General features: G+C 53.3%; 1 protein-coding gene across 1 annotated transcript; it reads left to right on the forward strand.

Annotated features, from left to right (window-relative positions):
* Window positions 1-341: 341 nt before the first annotated feature.
* On the forward strand, window positions 342-23,860 carry MED12 (mediator complex subunit 12). The gene is made up of 45 exons (XM_042974154.1): window positions 342-651; window positions 1,186-1,290; window positions 1,499-1,690; window positions 1,827-1,986; window positions 2,985-3,166; window positions 3,354-3,464; window positions 3,588-3,842; window positions 4,206-4,352; window positions 4,751-4,850; window positions 4,975-5,111; window positions 5,331-5,462; window positions 6,061-6,187; window positions 6,645-6,874; window positions 7,333-7,413; window positions 7,547-7,717; window positions 7,920-8,064; window positions 8,231-8,281; window positions 8,615-8,733; window positions 8,932-9,075; window positions 9,555-9,718; window positions 9,896-10,027; window positions 10,450-10,677; window positions 10,853-10,997; window positions 11,172-11,292; window positions 11,674-11,775; window positions 11,881-11,994; window positions 12,247-12,422; window positions 12,609-12,788; window positions 14,068-14,139; window positions 14,595-14,728; window positions 14,892-15,053; window positions 15,569-15,680; window positions 15,828-15,917; window positions 16,402-16,511; window positions 16,700-16,835; window positions 17,104-17,265; window positions 18,554-18,928; window positions 19,158-19,308; window positions 19,464-19,660; window positions 19,835-19,912; window positions 20,003-20,220; window positions 22,174-22,402; window positions 22,697-22,831; window positions 23,028-23,109; window positions 23,338-23,860. The coding sequence occupies exons 1-45, from the start codon at window positions 553-555 to the stop codon at window positions 23,379-23,381; spliced, it is 6,537 nt and encodes a 2,178-aa protein (XP_042830088.1). The 5' UTR covers window positions 342-552; the 3' UTR covers window positions 23,382-23,860.
* The last annotated feature ends 631 nt before the right edge of the window (window positions 23,861-24,491 follow it).

A 24,491-nucleotide genomic window follows, 5' to 3' on the forward strand; every position in this document is an offset into this window, starting at 1 on the left:
TAATCTTCACAATAGCCTTTGAAGGAGGGAACAGTACACCCATTTTTCAGATGCATAAACTCAGAAACGAAGAAGTGGTTTTTACTAAGAAGGCAGAGTTCCTCACCAATGCAAACACCCTTGAGCACAGATTCCAAGCCAAGAACTGCGCGAGGCATCGGGAACCCAGTTCCAGCTAGAGCTCGGCGCGGCGGCCGCCTCCCGCCTCAAGGGGTCGCACCCCGCGGCACACCGCGCGGCTCGAGGACGTTTCGCAGATACTTGGGGAATGAAATCGATCTTGAGCCGCGCGGGCCCAAATGCTCCGCGGCCGCGGAGCTCCGCCCCACGCCGGGCTGGGCCCCGCCCCCGCTGCAGTCGGTATTGTCCGACGGTTCCCGGCGTCCCTCGGTTCCCCTCGGTAGTTTCCGGCAACGATCGAGAGTTTCTAACGTGCCCCCTGTTGTCTCTCGGCTGCCGTCCTCCCAACCGCCGCCCCCCTTTTCGGTTCCCTCTCCCCCTCCCCCGTCCGCCGGCCCCGGCTGGCGCCTCTGGCGCTACGGGCTGGGCAAGATGGCGGCCTTCGGGATCTTGAGCTACGAACACCGGCCCCTGAAGCGGCCGCGGCTGGGGCCTCCCGATGTGTACCCTCAAGATCCCAAACAGAAGGAGGTGCGTTCAAAAATCGGGGCTCTGGAGGGGCCTGAGGCAAGCGATCGGCATAAGAGGAAGCGTTGATGGTTTGGGGAAGGGGGGGCGGGGCGGTTTGGTGAGAGCCAAAGTCCCAAAAGGGGTAAGAGTAAAGTGGGCTGGTGTGGGAGAGTGCGACCTGGGTGGTGGGGGTGGGTTCCCGGGTGTGAACAGGGAATGATGTAGGGGCCACGCTGGAGGCGCCCCCTTCCACACACACACACCTCAGAAAGTTGTCTGAGGCAGCTTGGTGAGCTGCAGCTGCTCGCAAGCTCGCAAGGAAGAGTGATGTTGAGAGAGCGCTGGGTGATTGGAAATCTTAGTGGCTGTGGGGGTGAGGGTGGGGTCCAAATGAATATAAGGGCCTAGCTTTAAATAACAATCTGTTCTACTCAGAATCCTCCTCCTACCTTTTTTCCCCCCGTTGTTCCCTTCTCTTTTCCTGCCCTCCTCTCCCACCACCACCACCACCCCCAAGGGGGGAAAAAAAGCTAAAATGACGTTTTCCTGCCTCAGGATGAACTGACGGCCTTGAATGTAAAACAAGGTTTCAATAACCAGCCTGCCGTCTCTGGGGATGAACATGGCAGTGCCAAGAACGTCAACTTCAATCCTGCCAAGGTGAGACAACCCTGCCAGGCTGGGGGAAAAGGCTGGAAGAATCTGAGAGGGAGCAGAGGCCCTGGGTTAGGAAGACCTAAAGGGATGACCTAAATGGCTGAGGTTTCCTTCGTAACCTAATGCTGCCACATTGGCATTTGCCCATCAAAGGCATGACCACCCCTCTGCCCCTTCTTTCCCACCCCGACATATACTTTTATTCCCTCAGATCAGTTCCAACTTCAGCAGCATCATTGCAGAGAAGTTACGCTGTAACACCCTCCCCGACACTGGTCGCAGGAAGCCCCAAGTGAACCAAAAAGACAACTTCTGGCTGGTGACTGCACGATCACAGAGTGCCATTAACACCTGGTTCACTGACCTGGCTGGCACCAAGCCACTCACACAACTAGCCAAAAAGGTGAGGTACTGTTTCGTCTTCTTCAGGCCAAGGTTAGGAGCATGGGTACGAAGTACCATCCTATTCTCAGATTAAGCTATGTGGGTGCCAGCTTGTGGAGGTAATAGAGGTCTCACTATTTGCGATGTTCATCCAGGTCCCCATTTTCAGTAAAAAGGAAGAAGTGTTTGGGTACTTAGCCAAATACACAGTGCCTGTGATGCGGGCCGCCTGGCTCATTAAGATGACCTGTGCCTACTATGCAGCAATCAGTGAGACCAAGGTTAAGAAGAGACATGTCATTGACCCCTTCATGGGTGAGTAACTCCTAATACCAGGGGTCCCACCACCTATCTCATCAAGGAGTGATAGATGCTTGGAATCATTCCCCTTCCTCCTCTGTATTTCTTGTTCCTTTTTTTTTTTTTAACTATTTTGTAAGTTTGTTTATTTTGAGAGAGAGCACGCACATGAGCAGAGGAGGGGCAAAGAGAGAGGGAAAGAGAGAATCCCAAGCAGGCTTTGTGCTGTGAGCACAAGCCCGACGTGGGGTTTGGTCCCATGAATTGTGAGATCATGACCTGAGCTGAAATCAGGAGTCGGACACTTAACCGACTGAGCCACCCAGGCACCCCTGTATTCCTTGCTTCTGCTGTATCTTGCATTCACTCAGTTGGTAAACATTGGATATCTTGACTATCCACTATGTGCATGTACTGGGCTATCAAGGTGACCGGTACCTTATTCCTGCCCTTAGGATGCTTATAATCGGGTAAGGATGCTAAGGCATATGTGTGAATCACATAATTATATGTAGGAAGTGTGTGTGTATGTATATACACAGTATATATATTTAAGTGTCAAAAGAGAAAGCAGAAGGTTTTTTGAGACTTCAGTGGACAGAAAGATTACTTACAATTTTTTAAAGTTTATTTATTTTGAGAGAGAGACAGAGAGAGTGAGCAGGGGAAGGGCAGAGAGAGAAGGAGAGAGAGAATCCCAAGCAGGCTCTGCGCTGTCAGCTTGGAGCCCAGCATAGGGCTGGAACTCACGAACTGCGAGATCACAGCCTGAGCAGAAACCAAGACTCGGCTGCTTAACCAACTGAGTCACCCAGGTGCCCCAGAAAGATTACTTTCTTCTGGGGACACCTGGGAAGGCTTTAGGAAGGTGGCATTGGACTAGAGCCTAAGAGGATGAATAGGATTTTAGAAGTATGGTAATTGGGGGCGTGGGTGCTGGGGGGTAGGGGAGACAGAAGATGTCCTAAGGGGAGAGAGGGTATAAAATAGCCCTTTTCCCATCTTTCTCCTAGAGTGGACTCAGATCATCACCAAGTACTTATGGGAGCAGCTGCAAAAGATGGCTGAATACTACCGGCCAGGGCCTGCAGGCAGTGGCGGCTGTGGTTCCACTATAGGGCCTTTGCCCCATGATGTAGAGGTGGCAATCCGGCAGTGGGACTACAACGAGAAGCTGGCCATGTTCATGTTTCAGGTAGGAAGAAGGGCATGTCGTGCAAGCCCTTGGTGGAGCCTGGCCTCACATTCTGCCAGTGTAGGACAGAATCTGCCTGCCAGTTTGCCCCAGCCGTGGTTCTTTTCCTCCTTTCATTTACTTTATCTGCCTTAGCTCTAACAGTCCCTGGGTACATGGATACTCTTCCCACCCCTTGCATTCATAGGATGGAATGCTGGACAGACATGAGTTCCTGACCTGGGTACTTGAGTGTTTTGAGAAAATCCGCCCAGGAGAAGATGAGTTGCTTAAACTTCTGCTGCCCCTGCTGCTTCGAGTAAGGCCTGGGATTTGCGGGGCGGGGTGGGGGCGTCTAGGGAGGCTTGGAGGAGGAGGAATAAAATGTGAGTGCCATGTCCCGTGGGGAAAACTAGGGGTTTTGATCGGCATGTCTTCACAGTACTCCGGGGAATTCGTTCAGTCTGCGTACCTCTCCCGCCGCCTTGCCTACTTCTGTACCCGGAGACTGGCCTTGCAACTGGACGGTGTGAGCAGTCACTCCTCCCACGTTATGTCTGCTCAGTCGACAAGCACACTGCCCACCACTCCCGCTCCTCAGCCCCCAACTAGCAGCACACCCTCTACACCCTTTAGTGACCTGCTGATGTGCCCTCAGCACCGGCCCCTGGTTTTTGGCCTCAGCTGTATCCTTCAGGTAGGTACTGGGTGGGCCCAAGGAAGTAGGGAGAAGCATTCTGAGAAGATTTGGGTGTCTGTCCTGGAGAATGGGGGGATTCTAAATTGGAGGTGAAAGCAGGCACCGGGTACTTGCATGGGGATTGCTGCTTTTCATTCATGGGGTGCTGGTTCCTTTTCAGTTAGTTTCTTCCCGGGATGAAATAGTAGGCCCAAAGCCTTTTAGGAGAGTGGATGAGGGGAGGGGCTCAGAGATGGAGTGGTACTACTCTCCGGGCTCAGAATAACATTGGATCAGAAACCTAAGGGTTGGCTCTTATAATGGGATTCTGGAGACACAGACATGGTAACTGAGTTTGACTTAGCTGTTCCTGTCTGGCAGACCATCCTCCTGTGTTGTCCTAGTGCCTTGGTTTGGCACTACTCACTGACTGATAGCCGCATTAAGACTGGCTCACCACTTGACCACCTGCCTATTGCCCCCTCCAACCTGCCCATGCCAGAGGGCAACAGTGCCTTTACTCAGCAGGTAAGTCTCCCCAATAGCTTGGTACCCCCGGATTGGGATGTGAAGGTGAATTGCTCTTTCAGCAGTAGTGACTTGGGGGTGCCTGGGTGGCTCAGTCTGTTAAGCGTCTGACTCTTGATCTGGGCTTAGGTCATGGTCTCATGGTTTGTGAGATCAAGCCCTGCGTCGGGCTCTGCGCTATCAGCACAAATGGGATTCTACTTGCGATTCTCTCTCTCCCTCTCTCTCTGTGCCTCCCCCCCCACTCACACACACACACTCTCTCAGAATAAGTAAATAAACTTAAAAAAAAAACAAAAGAAATAATGACTCGGAGTCTGGTGCTATTCTCTTAGCCTGAGCCCTGACCTTATGCATGCCTTGGTGCATCTTTAAAGCCTTCCTTTTCCATGTCGCAGGTCCGTGCAAAGTTGCGTGAGATTGAACAGCAGATCAAGGAGCGAGGACAGGCAGTTGAGGTTCGCTGGTCTTTTGATAAATGCCAGGAAGCTACTGCAGGTGGGTGCCAGAGGACAGATGGAAAGAAGGATGTTTGAGGAAAGAATGGTAAGGACATATAGATCTGAGAGTTGGAATGCATCAGGTCTCTAGTTAAGGCCCCTTTACCACTTTTCCTCCTGAGGCTTCACCATTGGACGGGTGCTCCATACTTTGGAAGTGTTGGACAGCCATAGTTTTGAGCGCTCTGACTTCAGCAACTCTCTTGACTCCCTTTGCAACCGAATCTTTGGATTGGGACCTAGCAAGGATGGGCATGAGGTAAGCGAGAAGGGGAACAGAAGGAGAAAAAAGCATTGCAAGAGCAGCAGTGTATATGAGGGGAAGACATGGAGGGGCACCAAGACCAGGGATGTCCGAAGAGACTATCTTACCGGGCCTAGGATGGTGTTAAGATGGGGCTCAGTCTTGAAGAAAGTGGAGCTTGGTTCTTTATCCTCAGCCCTACCTTACTCACCCCCAACTCCTTTTGGTCTCCAGATCTCTTCTGATGATGATGCTGTAGTATCATTACTGTGTGAGTGGGCTGTCAGCTGCAAGCGTTCTGGTCGGCATCGTGCTATGGTGGTCGCCAAGCTGCTGGAGAAGAGACAGGCCGAGATTGAGGCTGAGGTTAGGGGACAGAGATAAGAGAATGCGATTGGCTGATGGGGCAGGGGCAACTGGGGCTGGAGACCAACTGAGCTGGAAGTGGAACCCAAGTTAAAGATGTGGGAATAGGGGCGCCTGGGTGGCTCAGTCGGTTAAGCATCCAACTTTGGCTCAGGTCATGATCTCATGGTTCGTGAGTTTGAGCCCCCACATTGGGCTCTCTGCTGTCAACGGGCAGCCCGCTTCGGATCCTGTCTCCCTCTCTCTCCGCCCCTCCCCCCCACACTTGTGCACCATTTCTCTCTCTCTCTCTCTCTCTCTCTCTCTCAAAAATCCATAAACATTAAAAAAATAAAGTTGTGGGAATAAAGAAGTGGTAGGGAATCTAAAGGGAAAGTTGAGGACATAAGGCCAAAGTAGAAAGGAGTAGATTGGTGCTAGAGTTAGGGAAGCAGTCAAAGCTTCAGTTGGGAGGCAGGAATGAAAATGGAGGTCAAAGCAGAGATGGGAGTGAAAAGCTTGGGGTGGAGGCAAAACAGGTGGTAGTTCGTGCATTACACGTGGAGAAGTAAAGACCCGGGTCAAAAGCAATGCTATGGTTTGTTCTCTCATCTTACAGCGTTGTGGAGAATCAGAAGCTGCAGATGAGAAGGGTTCCATTGCCTCTGGCTCCCTTTCAGCTCCCAGTGCTCCCATTTTCCAGGATGTCCTCCTGCAGTTTCTGGATACCCAGGCTCCCATGCTGAGTATGGACCCCTGCTACTCTCTGGTTACCTCTGCCTAGACCCACTTACCCGCCACTGTCACCAGGAAGCATAACTAAGGGCTTTCTGGTATATATTTCTGTCTTGGGCTTTATGCAGAATGATTTTTGGACATAATTCTAGTCTTTGATCATCTTACAGTTTAATGGAATAAAGAAATAAAAAGAAGAATAAAAACAAGAACATACGATGGAAGCATTTTCACATATAAATAGCAGCAAGGATACTGTATTCCTTTCCAAGATGGGGTGTGGGGCAGGAGGGGGTGGTAACCAACTGTGCTCTGTCCCTCAACAGTATTGGGGTGTTTCTTTTTTGGGGGGATAATTCCTCCTGCCTATCTCAGGTACTCTGGGAGCACTGTGCCTTAGGTGTGTTTCTCTCCCTTGCTACCCATCTCTTGTGATCTCAATTCCTTTTTTCTCATTCCCTCCTGCAGCGGACCCCCGAAGTGAGAGTGAACGAGTGGAGTTCTTTAACTTGGTACTGCTGTTCTGTGAACTGATTCGACATGATGTTTTCTCCCACAACATGTATACCTGCACTCTCATCTCCCGAGGGGACCTTGCCTTTGGAGCCCCTGGTCCCCGGCCCCCCTCTCCCTTTGATGACCCCGCTGATGACTCTGAGCGCAAGGAGACTGAGGGCAGCAGCAGTAGCAAGCTGGAGGTGAGTGGGCTGTGCCTGCGCTAGCCAGTTTCTTCTGACATTCCCATCTGGCTCCCAGTGTCCTCTGCGAATCTCTTACCTAATAGTGACGGTAGTATTTGCTTAGTGCTTTGGGGCCGGCAAAGCCCTCTCATACAGAATCTGAAGCAGACTCCAGGCTCTGAGCTGTCAGCACAGAGCCTGACGCGGGGCTGGAACTCATGAACTCATGAACCGCGAGATCATGACCTGAGCCGAAGCCGGAAGCTTAACTGAATGAGCTACCCAGGCGCCTGCACCCATTTTAAAGCTGAAGGCAATGGCCCGTGGCGCTTGTGTGACCCATCAAAAGCTTGAGCACAGAGCCAGTGCTTTTCCCAACATGGTCTCCTCTCTCTAACTTCCCTGTCAACTTTTCTAGATGGTGGGGAGCAACTCCCTGGGGCTAAAGCAACCTTGCTTATGTTCTGTGCCCTCAGGACCCAGGGCTCTCGGAATCTATGGACATTGACCCTAGTTCCAGTGTGCTCTTTGAGGACATGGAGAAGCCTGATTTCTCAGTAAGTTAGTTAGATCCCTGTGTAGAAGAATTCAGCTCCTGAGGTCCTCCTGTTACACCTCTTTGGGGAGTTTCTTTCTGCCCCTTGCCCCCTTTTCTTCTTCTAAATGTTCTGCCCTTTTGCCTTATCTTAGTTGTTCTCCCCTACTATGCCCTGTGAGGGGAAGGGCAGTCCATCCCCTGAGAAGCCAGATGTTGAGAAGGAGGTGAAGCCCCCACCCAAGGAGAAGATAGAAGGGACCCTCGGGGTTCTTTATGACCAGCCGCGGCACGTGCAGTACGCCACACACTTTCCCATCCCCCAGGTACTGTTCCCCAAGCACCTGAGACCATCCATTTTGAGCCCAGGTTTCTGTCCAAGCAGTGTGCCGAGGGGTTGGAGCTGGTCCTGAGGGTGTGGCGTGCTGGGAAGGACTGGAGCACTGGGGTGCTGAGGGGCATGGAGCATGCTTTTAAGAGGAGGGCAAGAGATCCATGCTGGAGTCTGACGGTGCTGCTGGGATGCAGGAGGAGTCATGCAGCCATGAGTGCAACCAGCGGTTGGTCGTACTGTTTGGGGTGGGAAAGCAGCGAGATGATGCCCGCCATGCCATCAAGAAAATAACCAAGGATATCCTGAAGGTTCTGAACCGCAAGGGGACAGCGGAAACTGGTGGGTTTGAGGCTCCTTGAACAGCTCTCCCCAAAAGAGTGCCCTAGTCAGTCTCTCCTTCCCCAGCACAGGGAACCCCCAGTCATGTCCCAATGTCCTGTCTCTTAGAGTCTCCTGAGAGCTCTAGTCCTTTTGAAACTTCCCCCCTCATTCCCCCCCTCTGCAGACCAGCTTGCTCCTATTGTGCCTCTGAATCCTGGAGACCTGACATTCTTAGGTACCTCACAGTAAGCCCCGTACTGCCCGCCCTCCCTCTCCCTTCCCTCCCTCGACCTAGCACCTCCCTGTATGTATGCCTCAAAGGTCCACGTAGCCTGTGGTCCTCGAAACCTTTGCTTCACTGTCCCCTTCCCTTTATCCCTTCCCCAACCCCTCCTTAACCCTCCCTTCCCTTCCCTTCTCCTTTCTTCCCTCACACCCTTCCTCCCTCCCTTCCTTCCCCTGTCCCTCCCTCCCCCCACCCGTAGCCTTCTCTCCATACCCCCCTCCCTACCCCTAGTCAACTAGTTATCTTCCCTGTCCTGACTGTCCGTTTCAACTGTCCCCTCAGGTGGGGAGGACGGGCAGAAGCGGAGGCGCAACCGGCCTGAAGCCTTCCCCACTGCTGAAGATATCTTTGCTAAGTTCCAGCACCTCTCACATTATGACCAACACCAGGTCACAGCTCAGGTGTGGGCCTAAGTCCAGCCCCCTTCCCACATTCTGGCGTCCTGCCCTGTTTTCCTTTCCTCCTTATCTTCCCCCCCCTCCCCCCCCGCCGGCAGGCTAAGCCTCCCGGTCTCATCCCCTTCCACCACCATCCTTTCTTGCTTCCCTGGTTCTTCCCACCTCTCTCCACTCCCGTCTCACTCACACTGCCCTTATCAGGTCTCCCGGAATGTTCTGGAGCAGATCACGAGCTTTGCCCTTGGCATGTCATACCACTTGCCTCTGGTGCAGCATGTGCAGTTCATCTTCGACCTCATGGAATATTCACTCAGCATCAGTGGCCTCATCGACTTTGCCATTCAGGTGGGGAAGTGGGGGAGACGGGGGTGGAGGAAGGAGTCTGTGCCGGATAGGGTCACCAGGTCAGGAGTAGAGGCTCAAGCCGGTATCCTGGGGCTACTTGGAGGGGCAGAAAGGCTAGCATGGTGGGGGCTGGAAGGTGAAGTGGAATATGAGCTAAGAAGGCAGGAATAGAGGCTCAAGTGCTCCGCAGGGAGGCCCAGGAGATGGATTAGAGCGTTGGGCACAGACTGTTCTCCCACTGCGGAGTTCATAGAATTGTATCCTAGAGACTGGTTAGATCATTGATGCGGCTTGTGTCGTTAGTAGAATAAAGGACAGTGTCATATGGCAACAGAGCTCTTCTAGACTGAGGCAACTCCAGCAGGAAGGGGCCCAGGCCTGCCTTGGCAGTGTCCTAGCAGGAAGGAGGGGTTACCTATACCATGTAGGGCCTCTTCTCATTTTTTCCTCTCCCCCACCCCCCACACTCACTCTGCTAGCTGCTGAATGAACTGAGCGTAGTTGAGGCCGAGCTGCTGCTCAAATCCTCGGATCTGGTGGGCAGCTACACTACCAGCCTGTGCCTGTGCATTGTGGCTGTCCTGCGGCACTATCATGCCTGCCTTATCCTCAACCAGGACCAGATGGCACAGGTCTTTGAGGGGTAAGCAGGGCTTCGGCAGAACGTGGGGGGCTCTCACTGTGGGGAAATGCATGCCGTTTGGGTGGACAGGGCGAGAAGGTTGCCAAGAGCCTTGAGCCCATCCGTGTGTGGGGACCTTTGTGCCTTGGCCTGTGCACACCACCCACTGAACCTCCTGACCTTGCTCCCTCGTGACAGGCTGTGTGGTGTAGTGAAGCATGGGATGAACCGGTCAGATGGCTCCTCTGCAGAACGCTGTATCCTTGCTTATCTCTATGATCTGTACACCTCCTGTAGCCATTTAAAGAGCAAATTTGGGGAGCTCTTCAGGTAAGAGAGGTGGGAGGTGAGAGTGGAGAGCAGGACCCTGTCCCATCTCCTTTCTGTTACCACTCAACTCAGGAGCAGAGCACAGCCCGGGACCCTGCTGTCCCTGCAGGGCCATTTGGGAACTGTGTCCTCCACAAGTTCTTGGTTCCTAAAAGTAGGCCTGCCTCCTTCTCTTCCTTATCAGCCTGGCCTCCAGCCCATCTCTGCGGGGCCCACAGTCCTCCTCCCTGCCTGCAGAGGCTCCTGTGCCTTACTCTCCCTGAGGCCCTTTCCTGACCCATCTGCTTTGTCCCATCTCCCTTTTTGTTGTCCCAAGGTCACTGGTCCCTCACTTTCTTTCTTTCCTCCCCTCTCCCGACCATCCCCACTACCTCACCAGATCTTCTTCGACACTACTATCTCCTTTCTCTCCCCCACCGCAGCGACTTCTGCTCCAAGGTTAAGAACACTATCTACTGCAATGTGGAGCCATCAGAATCCAACATGCGCTGGGCGCCCGAGTTCATGATCGACACTCTGGAGAACCCTGCAGCTCACACCTTCACATACACGGGGCTAGGCAAGAGTCTTAGTGAGAACCCTGCTAACCGCTACAGCTTTGTCTGCAATGCCCTTATGCACGTCTGTGTGGGGCACCATGATCCCGATAGGTATGGGGCGTACTGAGTGAGGAACGGGCACCGTGCTCCTGCCTGATATTGGGAGGGATGAGATGCCTGGGAGGTACTGCAACCTTGGTTATTGCTGGGGTGGTGATGAAAAGTTAATGAGTCTGAGGTTTTGTGGAACAAGGGCTTTCCTGAGGGCATTTGTACTTCTCCCCAGGGTGAATGACATCGCAATCCTGTGTGCGGAGCTGACCGGCTATTGCAAGTCACTGAGTGCCGAATGGCTAGGAGTTCTTAAGGCCCTGTGCTGCTCCTCTAACAATGGCACTTGTGGTTTCAACGACCTTCTCTGCAATGTGGATGTGAGACTTGGGCCGGGGTCCTGCTGGGGCACGGAACGGTTACCAGGGCAGGGGACCGGTCACAGTAATCAAGGTAGTAGGGGGGCAGAGCTATGTCGAGTGGAGGCGTACCATTTTGACTTGGCACCCTGTCTGCACACTGAGTCCAGGGTGTCCATCTGCTTTTTCCTCCAGGTCAGTGACCTGTCTTTTCACGACTCCCTGGCTACCTTTGTTGCCATCCTCATCGCTCGCCAGTGTTTGCTCCTCGAGGATCTGATTCGCTGTGCTGCCATCCCTTCACTCCTTAATGCTGGTGAACTGCCAATCCGTAACCCCTAGAATTTCTGGACCCCGAGTTTTGCTATGCATTCGATGGCCCCGTTTCTCATCGTTTGGTGCGGGGCTCCCCGCTTTCACCAGAGGCCAGTCCTGTGGTGTGTCTCAGGCTGGGAGCGGCCTCTTTCTAACCTGGTGTCGGCTGCCCTGATCTTTCCAGTTTTTTTTTTTTTTTTTGACCTTGCGAGGTACTCCCCTTATACTGCAAGACAGTTCGCCTCTCTACCTCTCCTCCAGCATTATCTGGTTATTTCTCCTTTTGCGTGACCTCGTCTTCCCTCTCAGGCCCTCACCGCTCACGAAACCACGTACGGTCTGCCTTCACCCTGTCCAATTGGCTCTGTTTTCCTTTTTTTAGCTTGCAGCGAACAGGACTCTGAGCCGGGGGCTCGGCTTACCTGCCGCATCCTCCTCCACCTTTTCAAGACACCTCAACTCAATCCTTGCCAGTCAGATGGGAGTAAGTGACCCGGATCTGAGTTGGCGGCAGGGCAATAGAAAGCTCTGCTACCCCACCCCCTGCCATTTCTACTTTTGCTTCCCCTGATTTGAGCTCCCTCCGCAGACAAGCCTACCGTAGGAATCCGGTCCTCCTGTGACCGCCACCTGCTGGCTGCCTCTCAGAACCGCATAGTGGATGGAGCTGTGTTTGCTGTTCTCAAGGCTGTGTTTGTGCTTGGTATGGGGGTAGGAAGGGAGTGGTGCCAGAAGTGTGTGTAGGGTGGAGTGCCAGCTAAACTACAAAGGACAGTCTTTCTCTCTCCTGAAGGTGGTCTCTCTGCCCTTTGGGGGAGGCGAGGAGGGAGGGAAGTATATTTCTGTCCTGTAGGGCAGGATTTGGGGAGTTGCTGCTTCTGTGGGTTCGGGGTGGGTCTCTACACCGTGTTCAGATCTCACTCTGCCCTCCCTATCTCCTGCCCGTGAACCACAGGGGATGCGGAACTGAAGGGCTCAGGCTTCACTGTGACAGGAGGAACAGAAGAACTTCCAGAGGAGGAGGGAGGAGGGGGCAGTGGCGGTCGGAGGCAGGGTGGCCGCAACATCTCTGTGGAGACAGCCAGTCTGGATGTCTATGCCAAGTACGTGCTACGCAGCATCTGCCAACAGGTCAGTCTCACCTTCCCCCCATACCTCCTAAGTGCCTTGATACAATATAGTCCTGTTTCCAGCCACCATCATGCCACCTTCCTGCCATACGTCGTGTCCCTCACCAAACCCCAGCCCATCCCCGCCCCCCTTACTCCTTACCCCACTCACTGGTTGCCCCAGTCCCCTGATTATCAGCTTCTTCAGGAATGGGTAGGAGAACGTTGCCTTAAATCACTGTGTGAAGACAGCAATGACCTACAAGACCCGGTGTTGAGTAGCGCCCAGGCTCAGCGCCTCATGCAGCTCATCTGCTACCCACATCGATTACTGGACAACGAGGATGGGGAAAACCCCCAGCGGCAACGCATTAAGCGTATTCTCCAGGTAGGCCAAGGTGATGGGGGTCTTAGAGGAAGCAGTGGGGCCCGGGCCTGGGGTGAAACAATGGGAACCCTGAGAGAAAAAGAGGGAAGGAGTCAAGTAGGAAGGTGAACAAGGATGTGGGCAAAAGGTGGTGAGAGAAACAGCCCCAACATGGGTTTAGAAGTCAAGCTCATATGGTTTAGACTCTGGAGTAAACTGTCGGGTGAGGGCACAGCTACCTGGAGTGGGACCATAGCTTATCAGTGGGAGGCATGACATCTGGGAAGCCTAGTTTTGGGCCTCACTCATCTGGCGGCTCGGTAACTAACACAAGTACTACTGAATAGCTCCCAGTTACTGTCTGCTTCGTGCCAAGTATCGTGCTCATCCCTCTGTGCACATTTTCTCATTTAATTCATACAACCCTGTAAAGTAGGTAGGAGTAGCTGTGTTTGACCAATGAGGGGACAGACCGAGGCTTGAAGAGGTTAAATAGTTTGCCCAAGGTCCCACACTAGTAAGTTTAGACTCAGCATGGGAACCCAGGTGTCCCTGTGCCTTTTCTGCCTCGCCGCACTGCTTCAGACATGTAGGTAACTGGGGGGTGGGAAAGTAAAGCCATTAGGTAGGAAGAGCTAAAGGAATGAGGTCTTTTCAGCCCAGAGGAGATAATGTCAAAGAGAGATTAACTCACAGTAGCCTTCGGGTCTGTAAAAGACTTTGAGCAGCTGGTTTAAAACAGGAGAAGCAGGCTTCAACTTTCACATCAAGGATTTAGGGCAAGCGTTAGGCAGAACTTTCTGATGCTAAGGAATGTGAGGCTCTGGAACAGGAGACCGGAGAGAGATGTGAAGCCTTTCTCGAACCGCTTTTGAAATAGGATAGGATTTTTGGGGCGCCTGGGTGGCTCAGTTGGGTAAACATCCGACTTCAGCTCAGGTCATGATCTCACGACTCATGGGTTCGAGCCCTGTGTGGGACTCTGTGCCGACATCTGAGAGCCTGGAGCCTGCTTCAGATTCTGTGTCTCCCTCTCTCTCTGCCCCTCCCCCACTCATGCTCTGTCTCTCTCTCTCTCAAAAATAAAATACAAACATAAAACAAATTGAAATAGGATAGGGTTTTCAACCATCTTGGATCATTTCGGTGCAGTCTTTCCAAAAGACTGGGACGTAGAGGTTCCTTTCAGACTAGTAGGCATATGTGTCTCAAGGTTATGAGAGATCAGGAACTGGCCTCGGGGTGATAATAGCTGGGGGTGTCAGTGGCGACTTAGTGTGGGGTGGTGTCTCTGTCACAGAACTTGGACCAGTGGACCATGCGCCAGTCTTCCTTGGAACTGCAGCTGATGATCAAGCAGACCCCTAACAATGTGAGTGGTGCCCGGCACCCTCTTTCCCATGCTCACGTCCAGCTCCATGTGCCAGGGAGGTGGGCTACCATAGAAGAACCTGTGTCCTGCCCTTGGGCTCTTGAGCTGGGAGACATAAGAGAGTGTGGGAAGATGGCCGACGCGTGGGGCCGATGAATAGGGAAATGGGTTGGGAGGGTTGGGGCTCTGAGCTGTGGGGGAAGGTTGATGGCGGCGACGGTGGTGGAGGCTGTTTCTGTGGTCACAACGGTAAGGAGGCATACAAGGAATAGACAGTGGTTAATTGGAGGAATACAGAGGTGCCAAAGGGCACAGCTCCCAGCAGAGTTGTGTCTCTACCCTCCTGTTACCCTCCTGATGCCTTTCTCTGCCCTCACCTCCTATCCCTCCTACCATCTATTTTCCATTCACCCCCAGTCACTATTTAGCACCCCTGTGCCTTTTACCCTCCCCAGGAGATGAACTCCCTCTTAGAGAACATCGCTAAGGCCACAATCGAGGTTTTCCAACAGTCGGCAGAGACAGGGTCGTCTTCTGGAAACACTGCAAGCAACATGCCTAGCAGCAGCAAGACCAAGCCTGTGCTCAGGTTGGGTAGAAACGTGTTAGGAACCCTCCCCATATGGGTTTTTCTTCTGGTAGTGTAAATTATTTCAGCCTCATGGAGCTACTAGGCATGTCCCTCAAAGGATGGAATGTCCCATCCCTTGCCTGACTCCTCTGGAACCCTGTGTACTCCGTCTGTCTTCTAGCTCTCTCGAGCGCTCCGGTGTATGGCTGGTGGCCCCCCTCATTGCCAAACTGCCCACCTCAGTCCAGGGGCATGTGTTAAAGGCTGCTGGGGAGGAATTGGAGAAGGGTCAGCATCTGGGGTCCTCTTCCCGCAAAGAACGCGATCGCCAAAAGCAGAAGAGGTAAAGCAGAGGGGACTGGAATTGAGGGGTAGACAGGAGAGGAGGCAGGCCCAGGGCAGAAGAAAAGTTGTGAGAAGTTGGGACAGAGGGGTGGGAATAAAAACCACAGAAGAGTGGAAAACCAGAGGGTAGGAGGTGGGCATGGTTGAGCAAGAGGCTAGAACTTAGGAGAGTGGAGTTTGGGGCTTGGAGTGATAGGGTTGGAAGTTTCCTGACTTCTATCCCATGGTCCCGTTCTTTTTCTTTTTCTTTTTCTTTCTCTTTCTCTTTTTCTTTTTCTTTTTAATGTTTGTTTATTTTCTAGAGAGACAGAGCGTGAGCAGGGGAGGGGCAGAGAGAGAGAGGGGGAGACACAGAATCCGAAGCAGGCTCCAGGCTTTGAGCTGTCGGCACAGAGCCCCACATGGGACTCAAACTCGCGAACCAAGAGATCATGACCTGAACCAAAATCAGGCACTTAACCAACTGAGCCACCCAGGTGCCTTCCGTTCTTTTTCTTTTCCTCCCTTCTCCAGCATGTCCCTGTTGAGCCAGCAGCCCTTCTTATCCCTGGTGCTGACATGTCTGAAAGGGCAAGATGAGCAGCGTGAGGGACTCCTCACCTCCCTCTACAGCCAGGTGCACCAGGTACAGGTCTCTGGGACTGCAGAGCTGGGCGGGAGGGCAGAGAAGGTGCACCAGGAACCTTCGATACTTTCTCATCAATGCCTTGGGTGTTTGGGGATGGAAGCGAGAAGATCCCTGAGCCGTGTGTTATCCTTGTTTCTGTCTCAGATTGTGAATAATTGGCGAGATGACCAGTACTTGGATGACTGCAAACCAAAGCAGCTAATGCACGAGGCGCTCAAGCTGCGGCTCAACCTGGTGAGAAGGCAGCCGGGGACAAGAAAGAAGCGGGTAGCACTAGAATTACACCGCAAAGAAGCCCCCTGCCTGGGGGAGGGTGGGCGCAGAGATGGAGGGCCCAAGTTCTTCTGGGTCTTCAAGTATTAACTTGTCCCTCCTAAGGATGCAGGACCTAAAAGTGGTTGAGGGACTGGATCCTTACAGGGACCCTGCCTCGGTATCCCAGATTCTGGATACTAAGCCCTAGAAACCCACTGTGGAATGCTGAATGGGATTCTGGACATCCTTTCGTCCAGCTCCCATCATTTTAGAAGTCAGGAAACCGAGGCCCAGAGGTGTCAAGAACTGAGTCATTGGCCTGAAATCACGTAACAAATCATAACTACAGCTAGACCATGGCCTAATGTGTCCTAAGTCGCAACCAAGCCAGGTTCTAATGTAAGCTTTCCCTGAATGCTAGCCTTTGCCCCTGAGCCATCTGACTGACTTGTGGCCCTGGCAGGTGGGGGGCATGTTTGACACGGTGCAGCGCAGCACCCAGCAGACCACGGAGTGGGCTGTGCTGCTCCTGGAGATCATCATCAGCGGCACTGTCGACATGCAGTCCAACAAGTAAAGCATCCCCACCCTCTTCTTTCAGTTTTTTACCCGAGAGGAACTCCCTTCCCCCACCCCAGGTGCACGACCCGCCAACCCGCTGCGATCTGTGTAGGTGTCCCCACTCGCGTCCCACCCTGAGGCCCTGGTCTGTGTCTTAGCTTCTCTCCTTCTCGGGTTTTCTCCCTGACTTTTCATCACAGCGAGCTCTTCACCACTGTGTTGGACATGCTGAGCGTGCTCATCAATGGGACCCTGGCTGCGGACATGTCTAGCATCTCTCAAGGCAGCATGGAGGAAAACAAACGTGCCTACATGAACCTGGTGAAGAAGCTGCGGGTGAGTAGAGGAGGCCTGGGCGAGGCTTGAGGGGACTGGGATCTGGGTTCCCTGTCCCCTGACTCTGGGGGTGCCGAGTAGCCTCAGGGACTCCGTCCTGGCCAGAGCCGCCCACACTCCCCTTTGACGTCCACTTTCTCGTTCGTATTTGTATGGCGACGGTTTGCTCAGTGTCTTTTTCCTGCCAGGTTCTGGGCTCTCCCCAGAGACTTCTAATCCCTCTTTTTCCGTGTCCTTGAGCTCTCATCCCATCTTCCTCTGCCCGCAGAAAGAGTTGGGGGAGCGTCAGTCGGACAGTCTGGAAAAAGTTCGCCAGCTGCTGCCACTGCCCAAGCAGACCCGAGATGTCATCACATGTGAGCCACAGGGCTCCCTTATTGACACCAAAGGCAACAAGATTGCCGGCTTCGATTCCATCTTCAAGAAGGAGGCACGTTCCATTTTCCTCCCATCCCCACACCTAGCCTTTTTCCCCCTCTGGGCAAGAACTTTCCCTGCATTAACCTTGTGGCTGCGACAGGCTCATCAGGCCAGGGAATCCATCGGGCTCTGCTGGTGGGAGCCATCTCAGGGGTGTTCAGGTTATCACTGAATTTCTTTATTAATGTTTCTTTATTTTTGAGAAAGAGTGTGTGTGAGCAGGGAAGGGCAGAGAGAGGGGGAGACAGAGAATCCCAAGCAGGCTCCATACTGTCAACGCAGAGCCCAGTGCGGGGCTCACACTCACCAGCTGTGAGATCATGACGTGAGCTGAAGTCAAGAGTCAGACACTTAACTGATTGGGCCATCCACGCGTTCCATGATCACTGAACTTTTTGTACATTTCTGCTCCCCATCATGGGAGTCTCATCCTCTTTCCTCAGTCTCTCCCTTCACCTCTGCCCACCATCCCCACCCACCTTTTGATGTACCACCCATTTCCCAGCACCCTGTCTTCCTCTTTCCTCTGCCCCACCTGCCTCCTGGCCGCCTCCACCCTTGCCTGTACCCCGCCCATCTGGCCAACTGCCATATCTCTTTTATCCCTGCACTCCTCTGCCCCTACCTACCCATCTCTGCACAACTTTCTCTGTACCCTCTGTCAGTTGCAGTATTTGTTGAGTAACCATAATCATTGTGGAGAGCAGAGAGAGAGAGGGGAAGGAGGATGCAGAGTCTGAAATCTACAGTCCAACCCAGTCATATATACATTGTCTTCATTTCTTTTCCCGGCCCATCTGTCTTTCTGAGTCTCTCTCCCTCTCTCTCTCTCCCTCCCTCTCTCTCTTTCTCTCTCTCTCTCTGCCTGATTCTCACTTTGCTTTTCTCTGTATCTCTTCACTCGCCTTTTTGTCTCTCTCTTCCTGTTTTTCTCTGTCTCCCTGTGTCTGCTTCTGTCTTTGCTTGTCTTTAGTCTCTCACCACCTTCCTGTTTCTGACCGTGTCTTCCTCTGAGTGTCGGTGTCTGTCTCTGTTGCCCCTGCCCATCGCCCTCTCCCCTCCTCTCTGTCTTCCCCATGAGTGTGCATGTGTGCTGGTATATATATATATATATATATATATATATATATATATATCCGTGTCCGGCTGTCTTTCTCTCACTGCCTCCCCTGAATCTACCCCTGACTTTTTTCTTCTTTTGCTGCCAACAGACATTTCCCCCTCCCTTACCAGTCCTCAAGGTCTATCTTCTGTTTTCCAGGTCTCAGCAGCTCACTGTTTCTCATTTTCTGGAGCAGGGTCTACAGGTTTCCACCAAACAAAAGATCTCTCCCTGGGATCTTTTTGAAGGCTTGAAGCCATCAGCACCACTCTCTTGGGGCTGGTTTGGAACAGTCCGGGTCGACCGGCGAGTGGCCCGAGGAGAGGAACAGCAGCGCTTGCTGCTCTACCACACGCATCTGAGGCCCCGGCCCCGTGCCTATTACCTGGAACCACTGCCACTGCCACCGGAAGATGAGGAGCCCCCTGCTCCCACCCTGCTCGAGCCTGAGAAAAAGGCTCCAGAGCCCCCCAAAACTGACAAACCTGGGGCCGCTCCACCTAGTACCGAGGAACGCAAGAAGAAGTCCACCAAGGGCAAGAAACGCAGCCAGCCAGCCGCCAAGACAGAGGTTAGCACGGCCCCCCACTCCCCTGTTATGCTTCTTCCACAGCCCCCCTCTCTCCGTGATTCTGTACAGTTTCTGATTCCTGGGGGCGGGAGTGGGGAGGTGGGGATGAGGTGCCATTGGAATTAAGAAGATTAGCCACATGGGTCTAGCTCCTCTTGACCCCGGATACCCCTTACCCCACCCCACCCCGCTGCGGTCCACTCACCCTCGTCCTCTGCTATTCACACAGGACTATGGAATGGGCCCAGGAAGGAGTGGCCCATATGGTGTGACAGTGCCTCCAGACCTCCTGCACCACGCAAACCCTGGATCCATATCCCACCTTAGCTACAGGCAGGGCTCCATAGGCCTGTACACCCAGAACCAGCCGCTGCCGGCAGGTGAGTGCCAGCCCCTAGGACGGAGGGTTACCCGAACGTTCCTCCTGCCCAAGGGAAGATGCCACATCTGTGAGGATCTGTGGATGACCTGGACACTGAGCAGGGGATGAAGGGGGATGAGGAGCCTAGAGAGGTCAGCCCACTCCCCTTTCCAGGTGGCCCTCGTGTGGACCCGTACCGCCCCGTGCGATTACCAATGCAGAAGCTGTCAACCCGACCACCTTACCCGGGAGTGATGCCCACGGCCATGACTGGAGTCATGGGACTAGAACCCTCCTCCTACAAGACATCTGTCTACCGACAGCAGCAGCCCGCGGTGCCCCAAGGACAGCGCCTTCGCCAACAGCTCCAGGCAAAGATAGTGAGAGGGGCAGTAGGGAGGGCCGTCAGGGAGAGGGGATTTTGAGGGTCACGGGACTGAGGACACACATGGGATCTTCACAAGGACTTGCAGAGTGGGAGATAGGAGAAACGAGATGGCGGAAAGCATTTCCTGAGTTTGAGTTTGTCTCCTTTTTCCTTTTAGCAGAGTCAGGGGATGTTGGGACAGTCATCTGTCCATCAGATGACTCCCAGCTCTTCCTACGGTTTGCAGACCTCCCAGGTGAGGGCACGAGAGGGTGAAGAGCCAGGGGCCTTAAGGCAGGCTGCTGTGCACACTCTTGGCCCTGACCCCCTCTGTCTTTCTCTGCAGGGCTATACTCCTTATGTTTCTCATGTGGGATTGCAGCAACACACAGGCCCCGCAGGTACCATGGTGCCCCCCAGCTACTCCAGCCAGCCTTATCAGAGCACCCACCCTTCTACCAATCCTACTCTTGTAGATCCTACTCGCCACCTGCAACAGCGGCCCAGTGGCTATGTGCACCAGCAGGCCCCAACCTACGGACATGGGCTGACCTCCACTCAAAGGTACCCAGGGCAGTGGGGGCCATGGAGACACACTGAGATGACAGGGAAAACCCATGCCAGGAGGTGATGGGACTAGTCAGAACATTCAGCAAAGCGAAGAACACTTACCTGGCCGCGAAATGCCGGAGCTGGAAGGGACCCTGGTGACCAGTAGTCTCATATCTGCTTGCCCGATATTTCTTCGAGGCCCAGAGAGGGGAAATCATTCACACAACTATGATGAGGAAAGATCCTGGGTTCTTAGATGTACTGTGTGGTAAGGAGTCATCAAGTCAGTAGTAGAGCAGTTCTACACTGGAACAGACTGGCCAACCAGCCCTCCTACCATGCTGAATGCTCCTCACGCCTTAGTTAAGACATGGGAATTATATCTTGAGGCTTTGCAGCTTAGGATTGAGAATGCTGGGGAGTGGACTGGAGGAAAAGTCCTTTAATTTAGAAGTATCAGTTGAGGCGCCTGGGAGGCTCAGTAGGTTAAGCATCTGACTTCAGCTCAGGTCATGATCTTACGGTTTGTGAGTTCGAGCCCCGTGTTGGGCTCTGTGCTGAAAGCTCAGAACCTGGAGCCTGCTTCAGATTCTCTGTGTCCCTCTCTCTCTGCCCCTCCCCTGCTTGTCTTCTCTCTCTCTCTCTCTCTCTCTCTCTCTCTCTCTCTCTCTCTCTTTTTCAAAAATAAATAAATAAATAATTGATATGTGTCAGTTGCCCGCTGTGTGGCCAGTGTGGCCAGCACTGCGCTGGGATGGGGTAAGGTGAGTAGAGATTTTAGAAAATACAAAGTCCCTCACCACAGGGAATTTTTAGTCTAGCTGGGAAGATGAGACACGGAAAAACATTTAAAAAACACGATGAGGAGAGATATAATCAGGTGCGCAGTCGTGTGCTGTGAAGTACATGGGAATTCAGAGAAGGTATGAGATCATGGCATCGTGGGCCTGAGTCATCAGAGAGTTTCACGAAGGGGGTTAGATCTGAGTTGGCCTTTTTTTGTTTTTTAGTTTATTTCTTTTTGAGAGAGAGAGCAGGGGAGGGGGAGAGAGGGGGGAAGAGAGAGAATCCCAAGCAGCAGGGCTCAAACTCACAAGCCATGAGATCACGACCTGAGCCAAAGTCAGATGCTGGACCGACTGAGCCACCCAAGCTCCCCTGGAGTTGGCTTTTGAAGGATCACTGTGATTTGGATTTGTGGAGTGGAGGATCAGGAAGTGGAGTCCAGGTAGAGGACATAGCATGAACAGAGACATAGGAACCAGAGTGAGGGGGGTGGCTGGGAGGATAGGAAGAAGAGCTCGGATAGAGTGTAAAATTCATGCTGGGGCAGTAGCAGGAGACAGGCCAGGGATGGGCAGGCTGGTATGGGGCCTTGGGTGCCCGATACAGACTTGAGACACAGTCCCACCAAGAGCTCTTTTGATCAGGAAAGCCATATGGTGTGTTGGTGTATTGACAGATTAACATAGGATGCAGGGATAGGATGCATAGGGAAGGCGAAGGAAGACCAGAGACAAGGGGGTCCAGTCGGTAAGTAGCCTGTTGCAGTGATGTACATGGGAAGGCACGAGAACAGTAGAACTCATATCTTTCATAGTCTGGAACGTTATCGGTGGACCACCATCAACAGCAACAGAAACCACCTCAGTGGGTGTTTATAGAATGTCTATCCTGGGCTGAGGCCGTTTTTCGTTTCCGTAAGAGAAAAACAGCTAAAACAGGATTGGAAGATTCTTAACCATGGAGGTTATGAGGCACTAAAATGTGGTGTTGTCTCTGCCCCTTATTCCCCAACCTCGAAATCTGTCTGAACCCAAGGGGTCCTTCTGGTTAGTGACAGGAGGAATGAATGAAGTGACTTGTTGATGTTTCTTTCCGTTCAGGGACCCAGGACTTCTACTTCTACTCCTATGTCCCTCCCTCCCTCCAGTGCCTTGACCTTTGGACCACTTGTCTTTGCAGGTTTTCACACCAGACCCTGCAGCAGACACCCATGATAGGTACCATGACACCGCTGGGCGCGCAGGGCATCCAGGCCGGCGTTCGATCGGCTTCCATCCTGCCTGAGCAGCAGCAGCAACAGCAACAGCAGCAGCAGCAGCAGCAGCAGCAACAGCAGCAGCAGCAGCAGCAGCAGCAGCAGCAGCAGCAGTACCACATCCGGCAGCAGCAGCAGCAGCAGATCCTGCGGGTAAGGCCCTGGGATGGCAGCTGGGCCCTAAGAGCCTCAGGAGGGGAAGAGGCCGCAAGCGCCTCCAGGTCAAGCCCCTCCAGGTCTGGCAGAGTGGCTGTGGCACGCAGCAGGGGCCTAAGGAGTCGCTTTCCTCCCCTCCCCCTTCTGTTTTCCGGGGTTCCTGGTGGAAGAGATTTGGGAGTTGTCTGGTGGGAGGAGGGAGGGCAGTGGCCCCGGGTCCCCTCCCTGCTGCCGCTTCTGGGGCTCAGCTCCTTTGCTCCCCTTAGATGTATCTATGTCTTGTCTTCACAGCAACAGCAGCAACAGCAGCAGCAGCAGCAGCAACAGCAGCAGCAGCAACAGCAGCAGCAACAGCAGCAACAGCAACAACAGCAGCAGCAGCAGCAGGCGGCCCCTCCCCAGCCCCAGCCCCAGTCCCAGCCCCAGGTAGCTGCTGGACTACGACCCCTGGCTCAGGGACAGCTGCCCAGGTTGGGCACACAGCCAGTGAACTGGGATGGGAACAGTGTTCAGAGGGTTAGAGGTGGGAGGCAAAGGCCTAGCACTCCAAAAAGGGGGTCAGGAGATGGGGAAGGACACAGAAAGTTCAAGTTCAATCTTCCACTCCCCGTTTCCTCCTCAGTTCCAGCGCCAGGGGCTTCAGCAGACACAGCAACAGCAACAGACAGCAGCTTTGGTCAGGCAACTCCAACAACAGCTCTCCAGTAAGCCTGCTTTCCTCCCCGAAGAGAGCCCCCCCAGGGGACTGAATGGGGGGGAGGGGGGAGGGGGGAAGGAGGATGTGGGGAGGAGCTGAGCTGACTGCTTCAGGCCCAGGTTGTAGGGGGATGCATGGCGTCCCATCCCTTCCCTTGGTACCTGAGTAGCTTTCCTCGTGCATACCCACATCCCTGCTTGGTCTCCCACCCCTGATAATCTCTGATTTTTCACAGATACCCAGCCACAGCCCAGTACCAACATATTTGGACGCTACTGAGCCACCTGGAAGAACCGCTTGTGCACTGGATGTGGCCCCACCCTTTCCTCTCAATTCCCAATCCCCCTCTGGGGCTAGCACCAGTAGTGGTTGGGGCTTTTCCCTCAGGCTCCATTTTTAATAAGTTTTTAGTATTTTTGTTAACGTGAGGCATTGAGCTGTTGGGTTTTGTATATTATTTATATAGAGACCCCAGAGCTGTTGCACCCAATACACAGAGCTTCTTTGCAAAGGGAGTGTGTGAGTTCTGCATGTCCGGTAAGGGCGGGCTCTCGGGAGAGTGCTGGGGACTGGACTAACCAGTCAGAGCCTCTGTTCCATTCAGATCAAGTCCCCAGTTTACCGTCTATCCCCTAAATTCCTTGATTCTAATTGGATTGCTACTCTCTCCTTCCTTCTCCAGCCTGGCAACATATTATATAGGTGTGGGCCCTGAGGTTTTTTTTCCCTTTTTTTAATGTTTATTTATTTTTGTGAGAGAACGCAAGCAGGGGAGGGGCAGAGAGAGGGGGAGATAGAGGCTCGGAAGCACACTCCGTGTCAGTGTAGAGCCTGACTTGGGAGCTTGAACTCGGGAACTTCGAGATCATGACCTGAGCCTAAGTCAGATGCTTAACCATGCTTAACCGGCTGAGCCACCCAGGTGCCCCAAGGGCCCTTAGTTTCTTAAGAAGGGCAGCTTACCTTCTCAGTGAGGTGTTGCAGGTTCTCTATAGCTTCTCTCCATGAGGGATATACCACTGGGATGGGGGAAGGCCAGTGGGGGGTGTGTGGGGGGGGTAGGAATTGGTGGAACCCGATTCTTCTTCCACCCATCCCACAAGCTTCAGGGTGGAGGGTGTGACAGACACTGCCTACCCTTGTTGCCACCTTGTGCGCTCCCTGTTGGGCACCAAGCAGTATCCTAGACGGAGCACTTTCCTGAGAATTCCATTTCTGAGATGAAGACTTGCCCTCAGGTGGCAAGTGTCCCCATGGAATTGGTGGTTGAAGGTTGGTGTGGTTATAGGAGGAAGAGAGACCCAGTAACAGGAAGGACCCTTTCCTCTCTCTGCTCTGTTGCTGGAACTCTTTGTTTTTCCAGTGACCCACCTTGGCAGTTTCCCAGGG

Source organism: Panthera tigris, chromosome X (genome assembly GCF_018350195.1).
Source record: "Panthera tigris isolate Pti1 chromosome X, P.tigris_Pti1_mat1.1, whole genome shotgun sequence".
NCBI classification, from domain to species: Eukaryota; Metazoa; Chordata; class Mammalia; order Carnivora; family Felidae; genus Panthera; species Panthera tigris.